Source organism: Kogia breviceps, chromosome 4, assembly GCF_026419965.1.
Source record: "Kogia breviceps isolate mKogBre1 chromosome 4, mKogBre1 haplotype 1, whole genome shotgun sequence".
NCBI lineage: Eukaryota > Metazoa > Chordata > Mammalia > Artiodactyla > Physeteridae > Kogia > Kogia breviceps.
The window spans coordinates 149,834,055-149,859,918 of record NC_081313.1 but is presented as its reverse complement, the minus strand read 5'-3'; the positions used below and the strand labels follow the sequence as shown (position 1 = coordinate 149,859,918).

At 59.1% G+C, this 25,864-nt stretch overlaps 3 protein-coding genes across 12 annotated transcripts; 2 read left to right on the top strand and 1 right to left on the bottom strand.

The window, feature by feature from the left end:
* Nucleotides 1-917: 917 nt before the first annotated feature.
* MRPL55 (mitochondrial ribosomal protein L55) lies at nucleotides 918-5,183 on the bottom strand. Of its 3 annotated transcripts, none has more exons than XM_059063357.2 (4): nucleotides 4,787-5,183; nucleotides 3,957-4,034; nucleotides 1,561-1,765; nucleotides 918-1,148 (listed from the first exon to the last, which is right to left on the bottom strand). In XM_059063357.2, exons 2-4 carry the CDS (start codon nucleotides 3,980-3,982, stop codon nucleotides 999-1,001), a joined length of 381 nt encoding a protein of 126 aa, XP_058919340.1. In that variant the 5' UTR covers nucleotides 3,983-4,034; nucleotides 4,787-5,183; the 3' UTR covers nucleotides 918-998. The 3 variants fall into 3 exon arrangements, with proteins under 3 accessions (XP_058919340.1, XP_058919341.1, XP_058919342.1); XM_059063358.2 differs by having other exon boundaries at nucleotides 3,957-4,037; nucleotides 4,787-4,921; XM_059063359.2 differs by having other exon boundaries at nucleotides 3,957-4,037; nucleotides 4,365-4,787.
* GUK1 (guanylate kinase 1) lies at nucleotides 4,788-14,364 on the top strand. Of its 6 annotated transcripts, none has more exons than XM_067032190.1 (9): nucleotides 4,983-5,181; nucleotides 5,655-5,799; nucleotides 11,490-11,603; nucleotides 11,849-11,890; nucleotides 12,003-12,099; nucleotides 13,342-13,480; nucleotides 13,557-13,641; nucleotides 13,825-13,910; nucleotides 14,051-14,364. In XM_067032190.1, exons 2-9 carry the CDS (start codon nucleotides 5,754-5,756, stop codon nucleotides 14,084-14,086), a joined length of 645 nt encoding a protein of 214 aa, XP_066888291.1. In that variant the 5' UTR covers nucleotides 4,983-5,181; nucleotides 5,655-5,753; the 3' UTR covers nucleotides 14,087-14,364. The 6 variants fall into 6 exon arrangements, with proteins under 6 accessions (XP_058919335.1, XP_058919331.1, XP_066888293.1 ...); XM_067032193.1 differs by having other exon boundaries at nucleotides 5,089-5,181; nucleotides 11,758-11,890; XM_059063352.2 differs by lacking the exon at nucleotides 5,655-5,799 and having other exon boundaries at nucleotides 4,788-5,181; nucleotides 11,758-11,890.
* A 978-nt stretch (nucleotides 14,365-15,342) lies between these two features.
* GJC2 (gap junction protein gamma 2) lies at nucleotides 15,343-24,884 on the top strand. Of its 3 annotated transcripts, XM_067033419.1 has the most exons (4): nucleotides 15,343-15,457; nucleotides 22,570-22,662; nucleotides 22,837-23,167; nucleotides 23,319-24,884. In XM_067033419.1, the coding sequence occupies exons 2-4, from the start codon at nucleotides 22,588-22,590 to the stop codon at nucleotides 24,095-24,097; spliced, it is 1,185 nt and encodes a 394-aa protein (XP_066889520.1). In that variant the 5' UTR covers nucleotides 15,343-15,457; nucleotides 22,570-22,587; the 3' UTR covers nucleotides 24,098-24,884. The 3 variants fall into 3 exon arrangements, with proteins under 3 accessions (XP_066889520.1, XP_066889518.1, XP_066889519.1); XM_067033417.1 differs by having other exon boundaries at nucleotides 22,570-23,167; XM_067033418.1 differs by having other exon boundaries at nucleotides 22,570-23,976.
* Nucleotides 24,885-25,864: the final 980 nt, after the last annotated feature.

The window sequence follows — 25,864 nt, the reverse complement described above, 5'->3', positions numbered from 1 at the left end:
TGAGCAAGCCAGGTTGGCAGGGCCTGGAGTGGACAGCTGCCGTGGGGGCAGGGTGGTGGTGGGTGGGGAGTGCAGCTGTACAGTGCAGGGCAGTGCAGTGGATGTGCCTGTGCAGCTGTACAGTGCTGGTGTGGTGAGTGGACCAGAAGGGGTTGGCCTTCTGATCTAGAGATAACGTACAGGGTTCATCTCCCACAGGCTGCTGGCTCCTGCCTCCCAGGTCATGAACAGAATGCCGTCCCCACCATCTACTATATGACAGTGCTCTACAACTGGCCCTCAGGTTTATGAAAAGGAGCCTGACAACCAAGGACCTAATGAGAAGCAGCCCCAGGCCTGGGCCGGGTTAGCTGCCTTACAAAGGCTGGGAGGCTGCCAGGGTAAAATCAACCCCTGGAGCCAAAAGGCAGCAGTCAACTGGAAGGCCTAGCAGATTGTAGCTACAATGCACTGCAGACCTCAGTGGCATTAACAAAGGGGAGCAGCCAGTCCCTTTGGCCCCTTTGATGGGGAGCACCTTCCCACAGCGTGCTGGGTAGGGCTGAGGGAGCCCTGGTGAGGGGTAGGGCAGGCCAGCTGTAGGCTAGGTGCAGATGTCCTTGGATCCCAGACACCCTGCTCCTCCCACCTACTCTTGGTGGCCACTGTGCTCCCCCAGGAGAGTCCCTGGTGCCCTAAGGCTGAAGGCAGCGCTAGAGCCAAGGGGGTTCCAGGACCCAGAGGGGCAGGTACAGCAGTGGCCAGGCTTCCCTGCAGTAGGAAGAGCACCCATGACCTCGGTACTGTTGAAGGATCACATGCCCTTTGGACCGCATCCTAAAACCAGAGCTGACCTGATTCTAAGCCCTCCATTCAGCTCAGTTGTAGAGACCCTCCAGGCTAGGGCACATGAAAAGGAAAGACAAGATGGACACAGCTTTGTGAAAACATGATTTAAAAACACATGCCCCTCCCTGCTCCACAGTATCCCCCTCGGTCAGAGCAGCTTCCAGGCACCATCACTTTTTGGTCCAAAACTGCTTGTACTGCTCCATATCAAAGTCGTCACCGAGCTCTGGCTCCTCCTCCTTCTCTTTGACCTGGGCCTCTCGTTTCCGGAACCGTGCACGCCTCTCCTCTGGGGACAGAGAGTCCAGGTCCACGGGCATCTGCGGGGAGGAAGGAATGTGTACATGGCTCAGGTGGAGGGTACCAGGATGTTCTCCAGGGTCTCCACTTCACCTTGTTATCATCTGCCACACAGTTTAGGTCTTACGTGTTCTGTTGGGTTTTCTCTCCCTTTGAAGCTTTTATTTTTTAAAAAACTTTTTCTGCTTGTTTTCCCAACACGTGATATTTTTTCGAACACACAGCTCACTATTGCTTTCTCATCTTGGTGTGTGGAGTGAGCTCCGGGTCACCCTCCTCCCTCTCCTCAAACAATTCTGACCCATGACTCGCCCTCCCTCCCCAGTCCAGCGATGTTAGGTTCTGACCCCAGGAACCCCTGGAGAAGCAGTTTCTACAGGCTAAGTCCTCCAAGACCTGCACCGCAGGGGAGTGTCGGGGAAGGAAGCTTACTGTGAGCATCCGTCGAGGCTCCCGGTAGCGGATGTGGATGGTGGAACCATCCTGCTTGACCAGGAGCACAGGGTAGAGGCGTGCATAGGTCTGCCGGTGCACTCGAGTGAGTGAGGCTCTGTTGCAATCAGCGCGCCGGGAGGACATATACACTTGGCGGCGGCTCTCAAGGGCAGCCCCTGTCACCACACGCTGCCAGAGCAGGCTGCAGACACACACGTGCTGGTCAGTGGTTGGTGCCAGGACCAGAGTGGTCACGCAGCCCAGCTCCTACAGCGGCACACAGCAACCCGCACCAGGGCAGGATGTGGTCAGAGTAGCTCCACCCCACATCTAGAAAGAGGCTGCAGGGGTGAGCCCACAAGGCTCTCAGATGGGTGAGGACAGAGTCCACAGCCAGGACCCTGGTGGGTGTCTCTGGTGAAGCCTGGCCCCATGGCTAGGGTGCTGGACTACAGCATTGAGTGGGAAGCTGACTTCCAGGGGACTGCAAACCTGGTGCTGTGGACTGACCATTTGAGTCCATCCCACGCCCCCTTCCCCATTCACACATTGAAGCCGTAACCCCCCATGAGATGGTGGCAGGAGGTGGGCCCTTTGGGTGGTGATTTGGATTAGATGAGGTCGTGAGGGTAGGGTCCCCCCAGTAGGATTGGTGCCCTTATAAGAGGAAGAGACCAGAGAGCTAACTCTCTCCTCCATATGAGGACACTGCAAGAAGGCAGCCATCTCTGAACCAGGAAGAGAGACTTAACTAGAACCCTGCTGGCACCCTAATATCAGACTTCCAGCTTTCAGAAGCTGCCTGGTCTGTGGTGTTCTGCTAGGTCAGCCCAAGCAGACCGAGACACCTGGTCCACTTGGCTTCTGAGTGTGGTGGGAGCTCAGCACTCCTGCACACAGCAGAGCACATGCTCCAAGGTGACAGGAAAGGACTAGGTACTCTTCATGCCCCACTCTACCCAGCCACGTGACCCCACATTTGTCTCACCCACTCGGGACCTCGATTTCCCTGCCCCAGCCTTTCCTGTGACTCCCCGCCCCAAAGTCCCTTCCAGGCTGGCTTTCATGCAACTTGAATTCAGAGCCCCAGGCTGTGCCTCAGTCCATCTGTTTACTCACAGGTTTGAGAAAGAATGCACTCAAACGAGTGCCAGAATTTCCTGGAATTGTCAGGTACTCTGGAAGTGACCTTCTTCTCCTGGCATTCTTTTGAACACTCACGGTGGACAGGCATCCTGCACACTCACCATGTGCCTTTTCCCAACTCCCTCACTGCATGGGCAGTCACATCAATGCAAACCTTCCCAACAGCCTCCCACCCGGTCCCCATTTCAATTCCAATTAAGTTCCCCAGCTTTGCGGGTAGTGATTCTAAAAACCTGATATTCACATCACTTCAGTAGCTCCCACCAGACCTTCAGGACTTCTCTCTCCACAAAGCAGCCAGCATGAGCACATGGGCCATGCACAGCCACAGTATGGCAGCTTCTGCTTTGGTTGTGGTTCCCACGACCTCCTGCACTCCCCAGCTGACACCTCAGGCTGAGGGCCCACTTGTCTGATGGCCTGGGGCAAGAACTGCATCTTATTTGCTGTCAATTCCCAGACCCTCCCTAGCTAAGGGCTCGTAAATTTTGGCAAAATGAATCCAGTCCCTGCCTCCAGAAGTGCAAGACTGGAGAAAGGAGGTGGTGGGTAAACTCCAGCACCAGAAGAACCTGCAGTCAGGGCAGGACCTGTACCTAAGCAGCACCAGGGAGCCCAGGACACAGCCACTCCGGAGAACCTGGGGTTGGTGACTCAGGAGGCTTCTGGAAGGGGCTGGAGTCAACCCTTGAGGGGAAAGAATGGATGTTTTCCCACCAAACAGCAGTTGCAGTTGCAGTTCCAACATGAACCTTCTCCAGCATGAGGGCCCTCCTGGGAACTCTGCAGCCCGAGTCCCTTCTCCATCTTCATACTAACCCAGAGCTTCAGGTGCCACATCCCTCTCCCTAGATTCCACAGAAACAATTCAAAACCTGCATTCATTTTCTCCTCCATCAATACTTCTCACTTGGGGGAGACCAGGGAATGAGAGGAACATGCAGACCGGGAGGCAATTCTGGTGGTAAGAGAAGGAAGGCCATGATCTTCTCCATGGCTAGCCCGCAGGCTCTGAATAGGACAGTGACCACCATCACATCTGTTTGCTGCCAGGTACTCACAAGTCACTTCTATTCCTCCTTCAACACTGTTAAGGTGTCCACACATATGTACTTGTATGTATTCTCCAGATAAACACATTGGCTCTGGAAGTTTTCCTGAGGCAGCAGAGCCTAAGGCTCTTGAGTTGGCATTCTTTGGGTGGCCCCATTACAGCAGTCCCAACAGGCCTGGAAGTCCATGCTTACCCAAGCAGTCTGCCCTTGGCCACCATTCTTCCTGCAGCACGTGAAGGCCCAGGGTCAGTCACTGGCCAAGTGTGTGACCTGCTAGGCAAAGAAATGAGAGATCTTTTTAAAAGGCAGGCTTTTCCACCTAACTGATTCTCACCAAATCCCAGCCAGGAACAAAGCGGTCTCCAAGACATTACCAGGTCAGTGCCAGTCTTGCCCAGTAACCTATCAGGCTTCCAGCCCTGACCTGGCATTAGAATCACCTGTGGAACGTTTTTGACCCGGAGATGCCCCAGTCCTACTCCCCAAAATTCTGATTTAGTACGTCTGCAGCAGGGCCCGGGACCATTCTGGTGGGTTGCTGAGTCAGGGAAACCACTCTGAGGATGGAATGCAACGTAAACGGAGAAGACTAGCTCATACCTTGTTTTCCAAGGTCATTGCATTCTCACAAAATCCAGCGAGGTAAAGATTACAAAAGGGCAGCCGCGGCTTAATAAACCTTGAGTCCCAGGGAAACTGAGGTTTCCGCGGTGACAAACCAATTGTTTCAAATGTCGAAGACCTGGTGTATCAGACGTTCAAACCCCAGAAAACGAGCCCTCCCGGCCGAGATGAGAAGGTTTGCCTCGCTATCCCCTGTCAGGGCAGGGCATCTGCAGGCTTCCTAACGCCTTAGGACGTGACTCAGCAGGGCAACGAAATGCTATAAACCTCCCAAGCGATACCCGCCCATTCCCTTGCCCTCGAGGGCGGCTCGCGGCGGGGCCCGGACCCTCCCTTGTGGGAAGCCCTCCAAGCCCGCGCAACGCGGCGCCTTTCCGGCACCAACTTGCCACCCTCACCGTCTCCGGAGCGGCCTCGACGACCAGCGGCCACGCCGCCACTAGCCAATCGGGTGCCGGACTGGCCAGAACCCAAACCACAATCACTGTAAACGCAGCTTTCAGTCCTCCTGCGGCACCGCCACAACGTCATCCGGCGGGCGCAGCGTCGTGCGGCGCTGACGTACAGCCTTGAAAGGCGGGGCGAGTCCGGAGCAGCTCCGACCAGCTAGCCCGCTGGCTGAGGCGGGTCCGGCGCCGCGCTGAAGTGCTTCTCTGAGGGGCGGAGAGAGGCTGGGCCGGCGCGGCGCTGCTCTGTGACGTACGTCCCCGCGGGCGGTGGCGGCGGCCCTTCATGCTGCGGCGCCCGCTGGCCGGGCTGGCGGCGGCCGTCCTGGGCCGGGCCCCCTCGGACGGTGAGTGGCGGCCCCTCGCAGGGGGGCGGAGGTCCGGGCGCGCGCAGGCCCCGGGAGGGCCTTCCTGGGGAGTCCAGCCCCGGGCTCACGTGTAGCTGTTTGAATCCGCGGAGGATAGGCGGGGACTGCCGTTGCTTGCGTGCGAGGGGCCGCCAGAGCCCGTGCTGAGCGCCGGTGTCGTGGACCTGCCTGAGGGACTCGTGGGGCTGTGCTCGTGAATTCTGTCATCCCGCCAGCCACCGAAATTGCCCTCGTCGGTCCTCAGTGGTTTCCAGAGTTCCGTCTCGGGGCGAGCAAAGCGGGGTAGACAGGGAGGGGGTAGTGCGTCTTCTCATAGAGGCAAATTCAGGGAAGATTTCCTTCGCTTTGAAGTTGTATCCCATGTGTCTGTGTTTTAGAATTGCTTTTGGTAGTTCCTATTTTACTTCGACAAATTAAAAGCTGGTTCCCCTGTGTCGGTCCTCAAAATGTAGGAGGAAATTAAATTCTCCTGGCACGGGGAAGCTCCAAACAGCTGCAGCTCCCCTGCAGTTTGAGGACTTCATGCTGGATGCCATTGTGGACCCTGCAGGATGCGGAGGGGCAGAGAGGGGAAGCAGCCTGACACCCCTCTCCAAGGTGGGCCACACAGCAGAGCCGAAAATCCTGCGAGATCAGGGTTTTGAAGGACCTTAGGTTGCCCCTGGTATGGCAGAGTCGCAGAAGTCCCGATTAGCTCACCCGGCCTGTAGAAATATGTAGTCTACCCCGAGCTCAAGAGGAGCAGCACAGATAACAGTTGGGAAACGCTCCCGGTGGTCCAGCTTTGGTGCTATGTTTGGTTCCCAAGTATTGCAAACGCAGGGGCGTCCTAGGTGGGCGGAGCTGACTGCTCCAAGGACTCGCAGCCAAGAGGGCCCCTGGGACTGCTGCAGGTTCCTGGCCAGCCCCTCAGCCCAGCTCTGCTGGGCTGACATATCTGACATTGCAGATATGGGTACTCCACGCAGGAGCAAGTTGTTGGTGGCAGGCCTTCCTGACTCGTGGGCATAGTAGTTGAGGTTCAGCTTCCCTCAGGACAAGACACCTCAAGTCTGGGTTGCTGGAGCTGTCCATCTGCTGATTTTAGACATTCTTTTGGGAGCAGTGAGAAGGAGTGAGTCTCCACCCAGATGCTGGTTTAAGGAGGAGCAGTGAGGTGTGCTGCCTCACATGTTATCAGTGTCTTTTGATAGGAGTGGAGAAGGTGGAAGCTCAGGTGATGATTGGCCAGTGTGGGATGAGGCCCACGGGGACAAGAGGAGGGAGGCCAAGATGTGCTTCTCATGGTCAGCCTTGCACGAGTCCCCTGTGAGTGCCCTTTGGCAGCATGCCTGGCCAAATGTGGACTTTTCTGGACTTTTCCGTCACTCTTTCACTTCCCAGACCATGACTTGTGAGGGACCCAGGAAAACCTTCACCTTCAGCACCAGGAGGGATGTGGGGTGGGTGTGGCTTCCTGTCTTATCACTGACAAGCTGAATTTCCTGCCACGTGAGTCCCCACTCTGCCCTCTTCTTGTAAGAATTCCACACATTTGCCTGCACACACCAGGCCAGCTTGTGATCTGGGTTGGTGCCACACCTGTGATAGGTGTAGTTTGCCTGGGCTTTTCTTTAGATTCTGAGAACACGTTGATCCAGCCCTTGACCTTTGTCTGGAACTGGTAAGATCAGCAGTTTATTTGAGTAGCAGATTCTGCAAGTTCTGAAGTTGTACATTTTTCTTCAGCCACACCCAAACTTTTTTTTTTTTTTAAACACTTGAACTGTTGATCTCCATCTTTTGCGTCACATTTAGCATAGCCCAAGAAACACGTTCAGAGGATTTGAGGAAGAGCAAGAAGGAAGGTATTATGATGTGGTTGGGGGCGGAAGGAAGTGACCTCAGTCCTCAAGGAGAAAAGGGGAAGCACAGAGGGTGAGCTGCTGGGGCACTGGTATGGAGGCAGGTGCCCTTCAGTCGGGCTCTGACCCCTGGCTGAACCTGTGTACCAGGCTTCTGTTCCCCCTGGGTCCTTTTCTGATCCTGTGTGTGCTGGGCCTTGATTTCCCCTGGTCCCTGGCTGAGCCTGCATGTTTCTAAGCTTTGGTTTTCCCTGGTCCTTGGCTGAGCCTGGGTGTGCTTGACCTTTGTTCCCCTCTCTGTGAGAGTGAACCCTGCCCCAACCAGAAGGGCTTGGGCTTTTTCTTGCTCTGCGATTTGTATGTCCTGGACCCCTTTCCCTTTCATGCCCCCTCTGCCTTCCCTTAGGGCTAGAACTGAGGATCTCATGTGGGACTGAATCGCGGTTCTTCTCCTTGATGGAAAGAGATCCAGATGCAGCTGTGTAGTGCCATGACAGGCCTCAGTCCTCCATAGTGTGGCTTCTTGCCAACACTTTTGAAGGACAAGCTTCCTCTCAGGGAAGGCATGGTCTCACCCCACTGCTGGGAGAGGAAGTGAGAAGAAAATCGCTGGCTGCATTGTGGCTCTCCCACTTCAAGTCAGGTTCTTGAAGGTTAAGTGGTTTTTTAAGGTCATTGGGCCAGGACGTATCCCACACACGGAGCACCTGAGGCCAAGGCCAGGGTAGTTCTCCTGTCCCACACAGCCTGTTTGGGGGATGGGGCATGACCAGCTATCCTAACCCAGATCAACTCATGTCTTGTGACTTGTATTTTGTTTTGCAAGAGGGCTGGTGGGGTTTGACTTTCCCTTCTCTGTATCCTCAGAGGGTTGCATCTTGTCTTAGTGTCTCACGGGGAGGGAAGTGGGGTGGTGGCCATGCCCAGCCCTTGGGACAGGGCGGGAAGGCAGGTGGAAGCAGGAAGGAGAGCAGGAAATGCTTCTCGAGGCAAGCCTTCCAGTGCTGCCTGAGGAGCTCCTTGTGAGGGGTTCCAGCAGAGAGCATTCCAGAATGCACAGGCTTGCACCAGTGACTCCTACAGAAATTGCATCCCTGATCCTTATTGCTATCCTTGTGAAATTTCCAGTTTTTTGCCAGGAAGCTGGGGTTCGGAATTGTGGAATAGTCAAGGAATAGAGAATACAGAGCATTCCTAACTGCCAATCAGTTCTGCCAGCTGCTGGGGCCAAAATCAGGCTCAGGGGTATCTGGCACACTTGATCACTGGGACTGAGAGGCCCTGAGGTCTGTCTCACACTGAGTGTGCTCCTGTCAAAGGTGGCTTTAGTGAGCACTCTATCACCATGATCACTGGGTGGAGCCCAGTACCCAGCGACTCCCCAAGTGCCTTCTGCAGGGCTAGGCCACTCTGACATGGTCGCTGTGGTTCAGGCCCTTGTGCTAAGAGGAGGTGACCTCAGGGAAGAGCTCCACAAGAGGAAGGACTCTGGATCCCACCCACCTCAAGGCAGTGGTGCTAGGTGGGTGCCCCCTCCCCTTGTCATCAGTAGTGTAACCTTTGAAGGAGGGCACGATGGATGGCCAGCATTGGGAAGGCCTGGGGCCTGGACTTGAGGGGCAGGTTGGGGCTCAGGAGGATACCCTGTGAGGAGTGGGCTGGCAGGGTAGGGTGATGATTCGGACCCAGGCAGGGAGTGAACTTTGGAGCCATCAGCCGATCCCCATGCGTGCATACATACCTGCTGCTTACTGCCAGTGGTTGTTGGGCTGGGGATGAGAGGTCTCAGTGGGATGCAGGCGCCGTGCCCATGCCCCCAGGGTTCATGACATGGGGTAGAAAGCCAGATAGAAACCAGTGTTTTTAGGTAAGATGATGAGTAAGACTTGTGCACAGCATGCTCCTTGAGGGTTTCAGGCTCTGGGACTTCCATGTGTAGTGTTTGGTCCTGATTGAAGACATGTCTTCCCTATGTAGGTTTGCAGTGTCCAGATGTTAGTGCTTGAGGGTTTCAGGCTCTGGGACTTCCATGTGTAGTGTTTGGTCCTGATTGAAGACATGTCTTCCCTATGTAGGTTTGCAGTGTCCAGATGTTAGTGCTTATGACCACAACATCTGGCCATGATTGCAGGCATGGGGAACAGGGCAGGAACTGCCAGGGAAACATGTTAGGGGCCTGTGTGCTGGCCTGGAGGCACAGGGCATGTCAAGACCATGTAGCCTCTGGGTGTTGCTGGCAGGTTTACAGTTGGGGGCTGTGGGATGTGAGGGCGGGACGCCTGTTCAAGTTGGACACATGGCAAAGGAGCATAGTGTTCCTGAGGGGCTTCTTCATAGATAGGCAGGATGGGTCCTCCCCTCCCTGGAGGTGGATACCCCAAGTTGGGTCCAGAAGGCACCAGCTGCATCCACTGAGTTGAGGGTTTGTTGCTGTGAGCAAGGCCCAGGTAGGCTTTCTGGTCCATCTCTTGTGAGCATTGCCACGTGTCCACTTGATGTTGCCCCCACCCTGGAGAAACTCACATTCCTGTGGCGCCTACATGCTGCCAGGTCCTGGGAAGACCTACGCTGCTGAACAACCACAGCTGCTCTGCTTGCAAGGTGGGGAGGCAGTGTGTGTGCTGTGGTGACTCGGCATAGTCCAGAGGCCAGGCAGTGTGGTGGCAGACCCCAGCCTCCATAGCCTTCCTCTTTCCAGGGTTCCTCTAGGAGCAGCATCCTTGCTCGGGGACTGACTGGCCCCCAATATCTCCTCTGTCCTCCTATGCCCCTCCACCCCGACATAGCTCTCCCCACAACCCTGGTCACTCACTGTCTAGAAGTCAGGACAGACCCAGGGGTGTGGGCTGGGTTGCCCACAGGATGGACGTTCATTCTGCAAAGGAATGAACTTTGTGAAGGCCAACAGTGAGCCAGAGATGAGACCTTCCCATGCACCAGTTCTTAGGGTAGGGAGGGTGCTGCGCTCTTTTGGGCAGCAACAGCAGTGGGCTTGGAGTCACACACACACACGTGTGGGCATTTGTATGGTGGCACTTTGGGTGGGAAAGTCAAGACACCAGAAAGGAGTTGGGAGTCCAGTGGGACTGTTGCTAGATAAAAACTGTGTACTATTGTAATAGGAAACTTGGAAGAGACAAAGGAACTAAGAACTGGTTACTTAGAAGTGACAGATAATTGATGAGCTCCTCTGGGTCCATTTCTTCTATCTCTCTTCAGCAGGGGAGCATATCTGTTTCCCGACTCCTTCTCCAGGGTGTTTGCATGATGGTCCCAGAATAGCTAGCTGTGCTTTAGCCAGATTACCCAGGTTGGCCTCACTGTGGATTAGGAAAGCAGTGCCCACCTGGGGCCCTGCTGGAGAGCTGCCCTGGGCTAGATGACTGGGTGTCCCCAAGCAGAGTGGCCTGTCCCTCCTGGGCCTCGTCGCTGGTCTGCTGGCCACTAACTGCTCCTCCACACCTTACCAGGCACCCCACAGACAGAGCCCTGAGGGGTTAGGCCAGCTCACCACACGCCCTCCCAGAGTCTCCCTTCGGGGCAACACATAGCCTCCCAGCCCCCTAGCTCAGTGCCTGCCTCGATTCCTGTCTTCTGAGGCTCCCGATGCACCTGACCTTCCTCAGCCCGTCTTGCTCACGTGGCTGGGTGGGCAAGTGCACATCTCTAGGGTGAGGATCAGCCCTTGCCCTCTGCTGAGCAGGTGGTGCTGGCTGCCCTGGGAGAGATTTAGTGCTTAGAGGGTGGGGAGCAGGCAAGGATTACCACTCTCCTCTCAGCTCATCCCAAGCAGCCCCAAGGTGAGCTCGGAGGCTGCACCCCACGCAGAAGGTAGGTCCTGTATGAGGGGTGCTGGGGTGATCCGATGGGCACAGAGCAGGCTAAGCTGATGCTTCCAGAGCTCCCCCACTATTCCTGCCCTCGGCATTTTCACCTGTGGCAGGTGTCTGAGCCCTGTGCTATGAGCTAGGAGGGTGGCACCCACTGCTCTCCTGCTGGCTTCATGAGACCCAAGTGTCAGAGAGGGGAGTCAGGAAGCTTTGGTCGTTTGGGGTCAGCCCCTTGCGTTTCAGTGTAAGTTCCCAGAACAGGGCTTGGGTTCCACTGACCTTGACCAAGGGCACCTCTGGTGTGTGGTGCCAGGAGACACAGGAATTGGGACCCAGACATGACGCTCCCAGGAGCTCCTTGAGGGTGCGATAGGAGTGGAAGCTGGGGAGGCCACACATTTGTGGTCAGTGCATGTATTACCAGGTAGCACACTCAAAGGGAGGGGGAGGCATAGCCAGGGTTTGAGCATGGCTCTGAGTGACTGCCCACAGCTCTGCCCAATTTCTGGGGTGAATTCACTTGGGGCAGAGGTGGGGGCACTGCAGCCACCTTGCCCACTTCCATAGGGAGCAAGGCCCTGCTGATATTTGCCTCCCCCATCCCGCGCTACAGGGATGTCAGGACCAAGGCCCGTTGTCGTGAGCGGACCCTCAGGGGCTGGGAAGAGCACCCTACTGAAGAGACTCCTGCAGGAACACAGCAGCATCTTCGGCTTCAGCGTGTCCCGTGAGGCCCCAGGGGAGGTGGGGGAGGGTCTCAAGGAAGCTGGGGGCGGGGAACCCTGCTGACATGCCCTGAAGCCCCCCGTACTCCCACACGGTGGGGCGGAAGCCCCGACACTCCTGACCCTAACCTGGAGCCTCCTCTCCCACACCCCCAGATGGGCTGAGCCAGGGCCTGTGGGCAAGGCCCTGGGGATGGGATGCCTGGGGCTCCAGGTGTCCCAAGTCAGTCACTGGTACTGTTCCTAGACACCACAAGGGACCCAAGGCCAGGAGAGGAGAACGGCAAAGGTGAGCTCTGCCAGCTGGCCTCAGTGCTCCAGCACAGGACTGGAGCAGCCCTCCATTTGTCAGAGTGATGCATGAGGCCTCAGTCTCCCCATCAGCTCCTCCTCCTTTGCAGATTACTACTTCGTGACCAGGGAGGTGATGCAGCGAGACATTGCCGCTGGAGACTTCATCGAGCATGCTGAGTTCTCAGGGAACTTGTATGGGACCAGGTGGGCCATGCTTGGGGCCCTCCCTTTCTCCAGTTCTCTCAGGAACCTAGAGTGGGCAGCCCAGGCAGGGGTATCTCTCTGTGGGCCCTGGGCAGGGGATCTCCCCTTGGCTGGGCCCCAGGTTGGGGGTTTCTTTCTATGGGCCATCTGGGCAGTTGGGGCAAGGGACCCAGCCCCCCAGGGGTCAAGATGCAGCCACAGTCAGGGCTCTCTAGGCCACTCCCTCCTGGCCCAGCCCCATTTGTGTCTACCTGGCCAGGCTGCTCTGAGAACAGTGGGCCACACAAGGGGCTGGTATGCAATGAGGACTTGGAGGACCTGGGTCTCATAGGTCGGCAGGTTGCACTGTGCCCCACCCCCACCTCCAACCCCTGGGATAGCCTGAGAGGGTCCCTGGCACAACAGCGGCTGCCCCCCCAACAACGAACCAGAACGGGGTCTTTGCTGGCTCCTCGCACCTGGCTTGCAAGGCCTGGAAGCAGTGCCTTGACACAGGCAGGCAGGGCCAGGCATGGCTCTGTGCATAGCCTGTCCCTGAGCCACCCAGCTGTGTGAGGCAGGGACCCCACAGGACCCAGCATACTCTGCCCCAGGTGCAGATGGGAAGAGTGGTGGGCTGCCGAGTGGGGTCATTTGGCCACTGTTGGGACACAGTGCCCGCTGAGGGGCAGTCCCCCCAGTGGATGAGGAGCACATGGTACGCGGTGACCCTAGGGTGAGGTGCCAAGGCCTACAAAGGGTGGCCAGGGGATGAGGAAGCCCAACGGCGTGCCATGTAGTGCTATGGGGGCCATAGCCAGGGCATCCCTCTCCAAGCAGGGCCCCAGCATGCAGGATATGGGAGGTGGTCGCCATAGCTAGCCTGAGGGCACGATCCAGGGGGTGATGCCAGAAGCTTCTGGAGGCATGATTGGTGGGTGGGACTGATTGGGGTGATGGAGTGGTGTGGGGCCTGGGAGCAGGTGCCAGGAGAAGGAGAGGCCTTGGGCCAGGGTCTGAAGGTGGCCCTCCCTACCGCCACATCAGACCAGCAGAGGGCCCCCTCGTGCAAGTGTTGCTCAGGGAGTACTTCCAGAAAGAGGGAACAGATGGCACAGTTAGGGTGGGCCCCTGTGGGCACCCCCAGAGAGGCCAGAGCAAGGGATGGGCAGTGATGGTCCCACTGAGGCTCTTCGAGGCCATGGGGGCTGCTAGGGCCTCAGGAGCCCACAGCTGAGCAGCCCCCCTCCTATCATCCCCCAGCAAAGCAGCTGTGCGGGCCGTGCAGGCCATGAACCGCATCTGTGTGCTGGATGTGGACCTGCAGGGCGTGCGCAACATCAAGAAGACCGACCTGCGGCCCATCTACGTCTTTGTGCAGCCACCCTCACTGGATATTCTGGTGGGGGCTAAGGGAGGAGGGCGGTGGGGGGAAACCCTGGAGGCTCTGACCTTCTGACTTTCATACTTCGTCTCAGGAGCAGCGGCTGCGCCAGCGGAACACAGAGACGGAGGAGAGCCTGGCTAAGCGTCTGGCTGCTGCCCAGGCTGACATGGAGAGCAGTAAGTGTGGGCACCTGTCACTTCGCGTCCCTGGACCCTCTCCAACCCCCACAGTAGAACAGTCCCACCCAGCAAGGGGCAGAGGAGGGCTGGAGCCATCACCCAGCACTGTGGTCCACGTGAAGGGTCCCCGGACCCCACCTCTGTCACCAGAGCCTCCACTGACCCTGCCCCCACCCTCAGGCAAGGAGCCCGGCCTGTTTGACCTGATCATCGTCAACGACAGTCTGGACAAGGCCTACTGGGCTCTGAAGGAGGCGCTCTCCGAGGTGGGCTGGGGGTGGAGGTGGGGCCTCAGACCTCTGTCTGGCAAATGGGGAAAACAGGCTGGGACAGGTGATATGGCGGCCCCAGGCCCTGGGTGAGACCCTCTTCCTTTTCCCAGCCTCTCTTCCTTTCTCCCCGGCAGGAAATAAAGAAGGCTCAAGCAACTGATCACTCCTGAGGAGGTCCCCTGGCTATAACTCCTCAGGTGGGGCCTAGGGCCTGGCACCCACCCGCAGCGGGCCAGGGTCTCCGTGGTGGCTCTGCTCACCTCAGCCAGCACCCAGGGTTTGGGGTGCTGCCTATCTTCCCTCACTCCCCCACCGTGACTGGAGGACTTTTCTCTCACCCCCTCTCCCCATGTCCATTTCTATGCTTCCTCCCCACCCCGCCCTATCAACCCCCCTCCCATGGAAGCTGGGCCAACATCCAAATAAAGAACTGCTGGGTTAGAGTGTCCTTGAGCCCTTGGATCATGGCCCTGGGTGGGTGGGGCCACAGTACACCACTCCAGACGCCACCACCACCACCACCCTGCTCTTGGCACCCACACCCTAACTGGCCAGCCCCTGGAGGTCCTTGGGCAGCAGCAGCCATCTGACATCTGCTGCTCTGGGCTGCCAGCCCCCAAAGAGGGCTGCTCCTGAGCTGCTGCATGCTACTTGCCCAGGGTTCCCCCCAGGTGGGTGCAGGGCCCCATCTCCCACTGTCTCTTTGAGTTGCTATTGAGGCTGGGGTCAGAAGGTCCTGGGGGCTCATCCTGCATGAACCATTCCTCCTGGTCCCTGAGTTGGGCTGATGGTGGCAGAGGGACAGGCATTGCATACTGAAGAGGGACTGAGACTACAGAGGATGGACCTCTGCATCTGGGGGCCTTGTGCATGGCCCACTGGGGGTCTGGCCAGCCCTAATGTTCCTGGAGAGGCCAGCCCAGGGAAGACACCTTGGGGCCTCTGTTAGGGTTCCAGGCTCTGTGGAGTCTCAGAAGATACCTCCAAAAGCTGCCCATCTCAAGTCGGGGCAGCTGAGTTGTACTAGGCACAGGAGGCACTCACGTGAGCCCTGGTCCATGCCCAGGCCATGCTCCTAGGGTGGAACCCAGACAGATGGTGGATGCAGACCTGGAGGAGACAGGAGGCCAGGCAGAAATAGAAAGGCTGGGCTCCATCCAAAAGCCCAGATGCACAACGGAGGGCAGGCAAGAGCTGGGCCTGGACACTGGATGGTGGGCAGAGGGGCGCTGGGTAGCCCCTAGGCCTGGGGGCAAGTGAGGTGGGGCTGGGCTGCCTCCTGACCTACTGTACAGCCTGGGAGAGACTGCTTCCCTCTCTGGGACCCGTCCAGCCCCAGGCACAATCAGGGATTCAGACCCCGAGCCTCAGGGGGAACAATGGAGCCCTTGAAGGCCCTCCCCCCACATTGTGCTTGGTGGTGAGAGGTGGCCCTGGGTCGGGCCCTGGACTTAGCCGGGTGCACACCCTCAGGAGGGCTGGTGTCCAGCCAGCCAGCAGGTGGAAGGGCTCAGAAGGACTTCTTTCCTGGCCTGGAAAAGGTAGGGTACCACCCGGGGACCAGGTTTGGGATACCCTTTGGGGCTGAGCAGCACCCTCTTCACTCTGGGCCCAAGGTCTCAGGGGTCTGGACTCAACTCTCTTGGAACAGCCAACCCCGGGAGATAACGGGTGCTGAGCCTGGTTGGGTGACCCTCCATTCTGGGGGTCTGTCCATCTCAGGCCCACTGCCCTCACAGGGCCATCAGTCTGGGCGGTGATTCAGCTGCAGTAAGACTCAAGGGTAGGAGGAGGTAGAGGCAGAAGTCTGCCCCTCCCCCTCCCCCAGAAGCTGCTCAGGCCAGCTAATGAGCAAGGGGGGAAGGGGGTGAGACCCCTCAGGCCATGTGGGACTGGCCAGCCCCTGCCAGCTAGGCAGTTGCAGTGTATCCAGAGGCTGGGGGCCTTGGGCTCTTCAGCCCTGGGGGGAGGTTGGGGAGCCCCACCTCTTTCACGTGGGCAGACAAGCTGTAGTTGGTACACCTGCCTGCTGTCCACACTGCTCTTGGTTTAGCCTTTATGTGGCCGGGGGCACCTCCTAAACCCTTGTGGCCGCCTGCTAGGTCCTGCGCAGAACAGACTCCTGTTCTCCAGGAGCAGCACCCATTGCGCCACAGGTGTGAGTTGTCTGGACGCGGATTGCGTGCAGGGTGGCTGGACAAGAATGGGGAGCGGGACTGGGCTGGGGTCCCGAAAAGGGGCAGCACGGCGGAGGGGCGGCAGCTGGTCCTGCGGTATGCTCGGCTGTTGGAGGAGCAGGTGGACACAACAGGTGTTCAGGGCAGGAAGGGGGTATGCAGGGCAGAGAAAGTGACGCTGCCACACACTGAGGGGCAGAGCCTGCAGTGGCTTTAACGTGGCGTTTTGGGCCGCATCAGGGTGGAGGGTTGGAGGGGTTGAAAATGTGGGCACCCCATGGGGTCCGAGGGGCACAGTGTCCTGCCCTTGGCCAGCAATGCCTGGGGAGGTCCTTGAGGGGGCACCGAGCTTGGGCAGGGGTCCTGGTTCGGCCTCACACCCTTGCTCCTCCTGACACCTCCCCCTGCCAAAGCCCAGGGTTCTACGGCCCAGGCCTCCCTGTAGCAGCAGTTCCTGGCCTGGCTGCAGGAGCAGTCCAGGCTGCGCCACCATGACTCACTCCCCAGGCCTGTCCCCACCACACCCACCACTCCTGCAGGAGGCCCCTCACTTCCCGGGTTCCAGGCTGGAGCAGAGCAGAGAGGGGGCCCCCTCATTCCTCCACAGACTCAGAGTGCCATGTCCTAAGGTCACCATGGGAAGCAGTTACCAGCCCAGCCACCTGCACCTCCAGAGGCCCTGGGAGGGAGCAGGGGCCTCCCACCTCAGGTTTACACCAACCCTCCCCAGAGATTCCAGGCAGGGCTCCATTGCCTCAGACATCGAATCATCCTACTGGCATTTGCTGAGCGTTTGTGTGATTGGGGGCACTGAGCATGCAGTAGGGACACCTCACTCTTCTGGCTGTGGAGGGAGCTTCCCAGAGGAAGGCCATTGGAGCGGTACAAGGCAGAAAGCAGTGTGTGTGTGTGTGTGTGTGCCTGAGCGTGAGGATGAAGTGTGTGGGCGTGCAAATGCATGTATAAGTGTGTGGGTATGCATTTGTTAAGAGGGAGGGAGTTCAGACATGGTCAGCTCTGAGGTGGGCAGGAGCAGGTTAGGAAGTTCCTGAGCACCTGTGAGGATATGGGTTTTGTGCTGAGAGCCCCAGGCTCCCTGGGACCCAACCCAGTGGGGCCTGTGTCCCCACCTTGGGGTGCCTGCAGGAGGGGAAATGGGGGTAGGGGACTGGGAAGGGAACCTGGCCACTAACTGGTGTCTACACAGTGTGAGAGACTGTGGTGTGCACTGGAGTTGCTGGGGGTGGATGGATGTGGCAGTGTCCCCAGGCCTGGGGTCTGGGTTTTGGGCACCTGGGTTGGGGGCGGGTGCATACGTCTTAGTGGCCAGGGGGTTCAGGCAGGACACAACTGGGGCATCCAGGACAGGGGCACAGGGACAGAGGGACATGGAAGACAACCCACAGAACCACTACAAAACTGACAAGGGGGAGACCTCGTGGGCATCCTAAGGCCAGGCTGTGAGGGAGGCAACCATTGGGAGGCGTGGGGGCTAGTGGAGGTGGAGAGAAATCAGATTTCTTCAGGCATACAGCACTGGGGACTGAGCGAGGCAAGTGCTGCAGCCCCACTCTCTGAGCAAGAACTGTCCCCCACAGGGCACTTCAGTGGGTGGGTGGGCAAGCAGCAGGAAGGAGACCTGAGCCTGGGAGGTAGGTGGATTGCTGGAGCAGCCCCTGGTCCTTGATCTAAGGCCTTAAGTTTCCCAGGGCTGAGTCTGCCTTGGGCTACTTGTAGGTACTCATATGTAGAGGAGGGACCACCCAGTGCCAGGTGCATGCAGGAATCTGAGTCCTCAGGAAGGGGAAGAGGTTGCCTGAGATACCCAGGCTCCCAGGGAAGGGTTCCACCAGTCCTCTTGGTGAGCTGAGCACTCCACTCCGGGGGTGTGGGGGGGGCAGCCAGGCAGCCCCACCTCAGCCAAAGGAAGTCCACCCAACCATGAGAGGGGGCACATGGGAGGAAGCTGGGCCAGGGATGGGAAGGAAATGGCTGGGCAGGCCCTGACCTCACTAGTACACGAGGAGGCACTGGGCATCTCTGGTTCTCAGCCTCTGACCCCCCCCGCCCACCAGCCCAGGACCTTTGTTCAGACCCAGGGGTGAAAGGGGCTTGAAGCGAGGAGAGCCCAGCTACCCCACCCCTGCAGGAACCACTCCGTTGGTGCCAGAACCAGGTGTGCAGGGCCCAGCTCACCCCAGCACAGATCATCCTGATGCCCACTGGAGCCCATGGTGCCTGCCTATCACCCTCCTCCCAATAGGGTGCCTTCTTGGACAACTCTTGGTGAAGATGACCCCAGCCCCCTTCATGGGGATCCCCCATGTGTCCCCTGCGCCCTGCCCAGTCGCCCCTCCCTCCCCTGACCCCACACCCTATAGTGAACACTCCCAGGCCTGCCCCCTCCCAGACCTTGACACCCAGGTGCACCTGGGTCCCTTCTCCCCAAACCTCGTCCTGGATCCCACTTGAGTGGCCCCCACCCGCACTTGCTCTAACATGTAGCTTTGGGTGAGATTCCCTCTGAACAAAGGTCCTAGCAAATGCCGGGACCTTGTTCCCTGAGGGGCCAGCACCCCCTCACACACCCTCCTCTCCTGCTGGCCCAGCCCAGAGCGAAGCTCCCACTGACTGCCTCCCATCAGCACTGGGCAGCCATGGGCCTGGCCTTTGCCTCCCACTCTGCCCCATCTCTGTGTTGGGGCCCTTCTTGCACCCAACAGCCCCAGCACAGGTCACGAGCAAAACTCCCAGCTCTGCGCTTGAAGCTTCCAGACACAGAGAAATACATTCCAGATGGGACAGGACAGGGAGAGGGAACTTGAAGTGATGGAGTAGGAAACCATTTTAAATAAGGTTTTTTATTTTACAACACGTGTGATTTACAGAGAAGCTATAAAGAGACCAGGGAGAGTTCTCATTTGCCCCCAAACCCAGTTCCGCAGTGACGTGCTTGTCACAACTGGTGCACCAATATTGATACATTGCCATTAGCCAAAGATTCCTCACTTTCCCATGTGTCCTTTTGCTGTCCCAAGGTCCCCAGGGGGAGGGGTGACTGTCCTCGTGTCTCCTTGGTCCCTCTTGGGGGTGACTCCCTCAGACTTCCCTAGTTACTGATGCCCTTGGCATTTTGAAGGTCAGGTAATTTGTAAAAGCCCCTCCTGGAACTTGTGTCAATATATCTCATGATCGCCTGGGGCGAGGGTTTGGGAAGAAGCCTCCGGGGCAGCAAGGTCTGTGCTCTCAACTTGGCTCCTCCCTGCAGGTGGGGACCTCGGCCACCTGCCTGAGGCGATGTCTGTCAGGTTGTACCCCTCCCTCCCTCCTTGCTGTGCTCTCCGGAAGAGCACCCTCCTTGAGGTCACAGTGACTACATGAATTATTATTCAGAATTCCCTTCTCCCCCATTTAGTTAGTTATTGTATCATTTGTATCAGTGGGTTCTCATACATTTTCCACCTTGGGCAACAATCTAAAAAAGCATGGTGGTGGGCTGGCCTCAGAGGCAATCGGGTGGAGAGACAGGATGAGGGGGCAGGGCTCAGCGTGGGGTGGGGTGGAGCGGTAGTGTGGGCGGGGAGTGGACGTGCGTGGGACTGCGCGGTAGCAGAAGCCCCAGCAGGGGTGGTTTCCGCCTGTATGGGAGCAGAATGCGGGTGCTGGTGCGTTGGAACCAGGTGCGCTTGGCATTTTACTGCAAAGTTGGGGGGAGTCTCAGGAGCACAGGTCGATGGGCTTCCTAAGGTGCTCGGCGGAAGCGAGGCAGGCCCAGGGAGCGGCAGGACCCGGTGGAGTCCGGTTCAGGGTTTTTGCTGATGAAGCGGAGGGGGTGCTGGGCAGAGAGCCGTCCAGGATAAGCCCATCTGAGAGGAAGACTCTTTGGAGGGAAATTTTTGGGTCTGGTCTTCTGGGGTTTGCTGTGCCTGCTGGCATCCATGTGCCGATCCAGCAAGCTGGCACCAGAAGTCTGGATTTGGGGGACCCCTGCGCATGGCACTGAGGGCCTGGGCTCCTCTAGGCCATAGCTGGTCAGCATCAGCCCCCTGACCATGGAATGACCCTGCCGTAACTGTGTGTGTGACACAGGCCCTGTACACACGTGTACGCAGCACGCAGGCATGGGCCCTTGGGTCTGAAGAGCCAGAGCCTCTGCTCCACACCCGGAGGGTGCCTGAGCTCCCCCACTGGCACTGGGGGAAAGAAGAGAGGAGGTTTGCTGACCCTTCCTGCTGCCCAGGCTGTCCCCTTCGGCTGACAGCCTGCAGGGCCTGCACCCTTTTTTCTCCACACGACTCATCTCTGGGGGGTCTCTGACTGCACCCAGGTCAGCCCCCCAGGGCAAAGTGCCATCCTTCACACCCCAGGGCAGGGTCCACCCAGTGCCATGCTAGAGCTGGTCTCAAGAACCCTGCCCCCACCCCCCACTCCCCGCCCCCATGCGTGTCTCCCCTCGAGCTGGTCATGGGCCTGGTGGGAGCATTTACGCCACGGGAGTCAGTAAACACTACACCAAGGCTTTTCCACCGAGGACCAGTTGTTAAATACCATACAGAAGGGGTCGGGACTGCCCTGGCACCCCCACCCTCCCTCCCATTTCTCCACTGGGCTCCATCTTGGAGGGGAGAGAATTGGGGGCTGCTCTGCCATTCCTTTTCTGGGTTCCTGCTTGGTGGGACTGTAGGCCTCAGCCTCCTGGGATGTGGGACTGTAGAGGTCAGGGTTGGGGACAGGTCCTGAAAGAGAGCTGAAGTTAGAGCTGAGGAAACACAGCCAGCTGAGGACATCAAGACCCTCATGCTCATTCCTCCTTGAGGCAGGGGTATCTCGAAGATGGCCCTGAAGGGCTGGGCACGTGCCAGTCTGTGTACCTGTAAATGTGTGTGTCTGTGCGTGGGTGCACTGCACAAGTGAGTGTGTGTATACATATGTATGCATGTGTGCGTCTGAGTGAACGTATTTGCATGTGCACTTGTGAGTGTTTGCATGTGTGTGGCTATGAGAGGGGTGCTGCACACAGATGTGAGGAAACAGGGTCACTTCCCCAGGAACCCCGGCTGCCCCCTCTTCCTGCCCCCACCCCCTGCCCTGGGAGAGGCCCCAGCTCCATAAAGAGGGCCCGGAGCCCTGAATGCCCCTGTTGTTCCATTCCACACCTGCCCACGCTGCCTCCCAGGCCTGTTCCAGAAGGAGGGGGCCAAAAGCATCAGGTACTCAAGGGTCTCCTGCCTCCAAACTACCCAGGAGCAGGTACTGGTGTGGAGGAGGGAGGGTGCGCATCAGGAGGCTGCAGCCCCCTTCCTAGAGGTGCAGGGGTACAGGGGTGTGTGGTCCTGCCCACGGAGCCCCTTCTAGGTACAGGCTCACTCAGGGGTAGCTGATCTAGAAGGAGCACTGGTCTGGGACGTGGTAAGTGGCCACATGCCTGTCTCCGAGTGTCACAGGTGCCCGAGTGTGGTTGTGCGTGTGCCTTACAGTGTATGTGGGCCTCGCTGCACGTGGTGTCACCCTGAACAGACACCTGGGCTCACCCCACCCGCCCAGCCAGGATGTGCAGAGGACGTGGGGATGCTGGAACAAGATTGCAGGAGCAGCCTGGAGGGTAGGCCTCGGCCCCTGGTACAGCTGGGCCAGTGGCAGGGGTGTGGGGGGCACAAAGGAGCATGGCAATGGTCGTTTGTGGAGACAGAGGGACCAGAGCCCCTGTTCAGGACGTGGAGGAAGGGGGGGCCCACTGCTGGGGAGTCTGGAACTGATGGGGCTGGGGGCTATAGAGCCTGGAGGCTGACAGAGCCGTTGGGTCTGGGGATAGATGGGATTAGGGGGTGATGAGAAGGCTAGACTAGGAGGCTGGGGGCTGAGGGCCACTGGGTCTAGGGGCCTGGAGAACTGTGGGCTGCTGGGGGACTGGAGTGGCTGAGGAGCCGGGGGGCCAAGCAGGCTGCAGGCCCAGCCCCTGGTGGGCCCCTGGCATGCTGGAAATAGGAATCCAGCAACCTGGGTGCTGCAAGGTGGGAGCAGGCATCTGAGGTGAGGCCCAGACTCTGAGCGAGGCTGGTCCGTTTTCTGGTTGGCCCTATGAAGGCAGCTCACCCAGTGGACTCCCTGTGGCTCTCAGGGCCTGGGGTGAGGTCCCCAGAGTCTGGGTAAGGGACACAGCTTGCACGGCACTGGGCTTTTCCTAGAGAGCTGGGGGAGGGCAGGAGGGCTGGCCCTGCTCCAGGCCACAGGGACCTAGAGTTGGGTTTTGTGGGGAGCAAGGGCATGTGCTCAGCCAGAGAAGGTGACCCCTTGTCTGTCCTTGTAGGGTCTATCCTCTGGCTGCAGAGGCCCCGGCCTCCCAGGGCAGGGTCAGGACCCTGGGTGAGGGCGGCGCTCCTAGAGGGGCTCCAGGTGCCACCGTACACCCTCCCAACCCACCAGCCCTTGCCCCCATTACCCTCGCCCCAGGTTGAGCTCCTGCTCATGGCCTGCAGGTCCCACCCCCCGCCCCTATGACCAACATGAGCTGGAGCTTCCTGACGCGGCTGCTGGAAGAGATCCACAACCACTCCACGTTCGTGGGCAAGGTATGGCTCACGGTGCTGGTGGTCTTCCGCATCGTGCTCACGGCGGTGGGCGGTGAGTCCATCTACTCCGACGAGCAGACCAAGTTCACGTGCAATACGCGGCAGCCGGGCTGCGACAATGTCTGCTACGACGCCTTTGCACCCCTGTCCCACGTGCGCTTCTGGGTTTTCCAGATTGTGGTCATCTCCACGCCCTCCGTAATGTACCTGGGCTATGCCGTGCACCGCCTGGCCCGCGCCTCACAGGATGAGCGCCGCCGCGCCTCTCGCCGCCGACCAGGCCGCCTCGCGCCCCGCTCACCCCTGCCGTTGCCCCCGCCGCCCCACCCGGGCTGGCCCGAGCCCGCAGACCTGGGCGAAGAGGAGCCCATGCTGGGCCTGGGTGAAGAGGACGAGGATCCGGGGGCGGCCGAGGGCCTGGGCGAGGATGATGAGGCTGAGGACGCGGGTGCAGCCAAGGGCGCAGGAGGGGACCCAAAGGCGACTGGGGTCCCAGGTCCGGCAGGTCAGCATGACGGGCGGCGGCGCATCCAGCGCGAGGGCCTAATGCGCGTGTACGTTGCCCAGCTGGTGGCACGGGCCGTCTTCGAGGTGGCCTTCCTGGTGGGCCAGTACCTGCTGTATGGTTTCGAGGTGCGGCCCTTCTTTGTGTGCAGCCGCCAGCCCTGCCCGCACGTGGTCGACTGCTTCGTGTCGAGACCCACCGAGAAGACGGTCTTCCTGCTGGTCATGTACGTGGTCAGCTGCCTCTGCCTGGTGCTCAACCTCTGTGAGATGGCGCACCTGGGCCTGGGCAGCGCGCAAGACGCTGTGCGCAGCCGCCGCCCCCTGCCCTCCACCCCTGGCCCCATGCCTCGCCAGCAGCCCTGTGCTCTCCCCGCCGCGCCTTCGGGGCTGGCCTGCCCGCCAGACTACAGCCTGGTGGTGCGCGCGGCTGAGCGCGCACGCACCCACGATCAGGACCTGGCCAACCTGGCACTGCAGGCGCTGCAGGACCGGCGGTCGCTTGGGGACCTCGACAGCCCACCAGGCCCTGGCCTTCCAGCAGCCGCCCGGGGGACCCCGAGGGCCGGCGCCCCTGCCTCCGGGTCGGGCAGTGCCACGTCGGGGGGCACTGCCGGGGGCCAGGGCCGGCCAGGGGCCAAACCCAGGATGGGCTCGGAGAAGGGCAGTGCGAGCAGCAGCAGGGAGGGTAAGACCACCGTGTGGATCTGAGGCCTGCCTTGGCTGCTGTCCCTCCTCCCTCCTCACCAGGGCCGAGGTGGAGGGCTCTGGAGGAAGTCTAGGGGCTGGACACCGCCTAAGGGGCAGAGCACAACCTGCCCTCCTCCTCCCCCTCAGGTGGCTGCTGTCCCCCTCGGGAGGGGGCAGAGGGCACCAGCCTGCTCTGCCTCACTGCCCCTCCCTGCCTGAGCCCCATCTTCATCCAGGATAGGGTGGGGAAGGTAGGCCTGGGAATCACGACTGGTCCCCAGCTCTGATCCATAAGCCCTGATGGGTAGGTGGGACTGTGGCTGGGGCATTTCCGCCCTCCCAGAGCCACCCAGCTGGCCACCTCAGGACAAGGCTGCCCTCCAGGAGAGAGCTCCACCCCCTCCTGTCCCGCTTTCCCGGCAGTAGCCCATGTATGACTGCCCAGGGGTGCTTGGCCTGGGTCTTGGGGAGTACTGTGCTTGTCCTCACTCCCTGCCCAGCCAATGGGGCTCTCTTCCTAGCACCCACACTCTTCTAGCCCAGGTTCTGGTTCTTGCAGAGCTTGAAGCAATGCCAGGTCTTCCTTGTACAGAAGGGAAAACAGAGACCACGGTGGGCAGAGGCCCCTGTGCCCAGCCCTGGTCTGTACCACCTCCTGCCTCACCCCCACTAGGCCCCAAGCATGAGCTGCCTCGAGTGCCAGGTGGACCTGCACCCTGCTTCCTGTTCCCTGCCCAGGCAGATCTGGGGCTCAGGCCCCGCATGGGCCCCGGGGTGGATGAGACCATTCCCTCTCCAGCTCCTGTGCTGGCCTGGTGTGGCCCCTTCCTCTGGGACATACTTGAAGTTCTGAAAAGACATCGGCCTCCCTTGCCACTCAGACCAGCAGGATGGTGGTGAGGGGCTATGGCTTTGGCCATGCTAGGGGAAGGCGCTCTGAGGCTCCCACCACAGCCTCTTCCCTCCAGCCCCCTCTCCAATTCAGACACAGCCTCCCAAGGGAGTGAAATAAAACGAACTTTTGTTTACAACAACATGTATATGTGTATGAATGTCCACATGAATGTGTGTGTGCTTGTATATGTATGTGGGAGTGTGGTGTGTGCACACATGTGTGAGTATACATATATGCATGTGTGTACATGTCCGCTGCTGGCCTCTGGGGACACATGGCTCAGCTCTAGGATGGCTGGGAGAGGAAACCACTTTGCAGGGACCATCCGGGGAGCAAGGGCCAGGTTGAACCCCTGCAGCTCCTTGGAGACACACTGGTGCCACTCTGTGCCAGGCAACAGGCTCCGCCCAGAGGGGAGGGATATGGCTGAATGAGAACAAAGAACAGCCAGGCCTGCACGCTTAGAGCCCAAGGTGGTAGCTCAAAGGACAGAGTGGCAGTCCTGTCTCAGGCCCTGGCATTATACAGATGCTGGCCAAAGCCTGCAGTGGTAGCTTTGGTGGGGAGCAAAGGTGAGCACAGTTGGGGAAACAGCTGCTGCCATCAAGGAGCCACCTTGGTCTAGACTTTAGTGATCCTGCTGTCTATCAGCCTCCCTCAGGCCCAAAGCAGGCCCTGAGAGCTTCTCCCAGGTTGCAAACCCTCTCTGGGGTTCCAGGGCAAAGCCCCAAGCCTGGGTGAACCCCAACCCAGCCTGCCTCTGGTCAGATGCCAAATGCAGGCTGAGTCCCTTTCCTTTGTGGGGTCTGACTGGCTGATCCCGGGTTCCAGGTGAGCCCCACCCCAAGGTGAGCCTTGCCCCCAGGTAAGCCCTACCCCTATGAAGTCCCAGATATCAATGCTGGAAGCAGAGCCTCAGAAGGAAAGCCAATCCAGATCCAGAGCAGGGACTCACCACTCACCTCTCCAAGAGAGGAAAGTCCATGGAACTGGCATCCCTGCATTTGGGGCTGTGCTGCTGGCAGCGTCATCATGAGGAATACTGGGTTTCTGTGATGGGGAATATGCTGTCCAGCCATGCCTGGCTCCCATCAGTGTGACTGGGTGCAGTGA

Excerpts from the sequence above, each read along its gene's own strand:
- MRPL55 (XM_059063357.2), bottom strand. The coding sequence starts at position 3,982 with ATGGTGGCCAAGGGCAGACTGCTTGG. Across the intron at positions 1,766-3,956 it reads GCCAAGGGCAGACTGCTTGG|CCTGCTCTGGCAGCGTGTGG; the intron begins GTAAGCATGGAC and ends GTGTGTCTGCAG. Across the intron at positions 1,149-1,560 it reads AGCCTCGACGGATGCTCACA|ATGCCCGTGGACCTGGACTC; the intron begins GTAAGCTTCCTT and ends TCCTCCCCGCAG.
- GJC2 (XM_067033417.1), top strand. The coding sequence starts at position 22,588 with ATGACCAACATGAGCTGGAGCTTCCTGACGCGGCTGCTGGAAGAGATC. Across the intron at positions 23,168-23,318 it reads TGGGGTCCCAGGTCCGGCAG|CCGCCAGCCCTGCCCGCACG; the intron begins GTCAGCATGACG and ends CTTTGTGTGCAG.
- GUK1 (XM_059063348.2), top strand. The coding sequence starts at position 5,121 with ATGCTGCGGCGCCCGCTGGCCGGGCTGGCGGCGGCCGTCCTGGGCCGG. Across the intron at positions 11,604-11,848 it reads CTTCGGCTTCAGCGTGTCCC|ACACCACAAGGGACCCAAGG; the intron begins GTGAGGCCCCAG and ends TACTGTTCCTAG. Across the intron at positions 13,642-13,824 it reads CCAGGCTGACATGGAGAGCA|GCAAGGAGCCCGGCCTGTTT; the intron begins GTAAGTGTGGGC and ends CCCCACCCTCAG.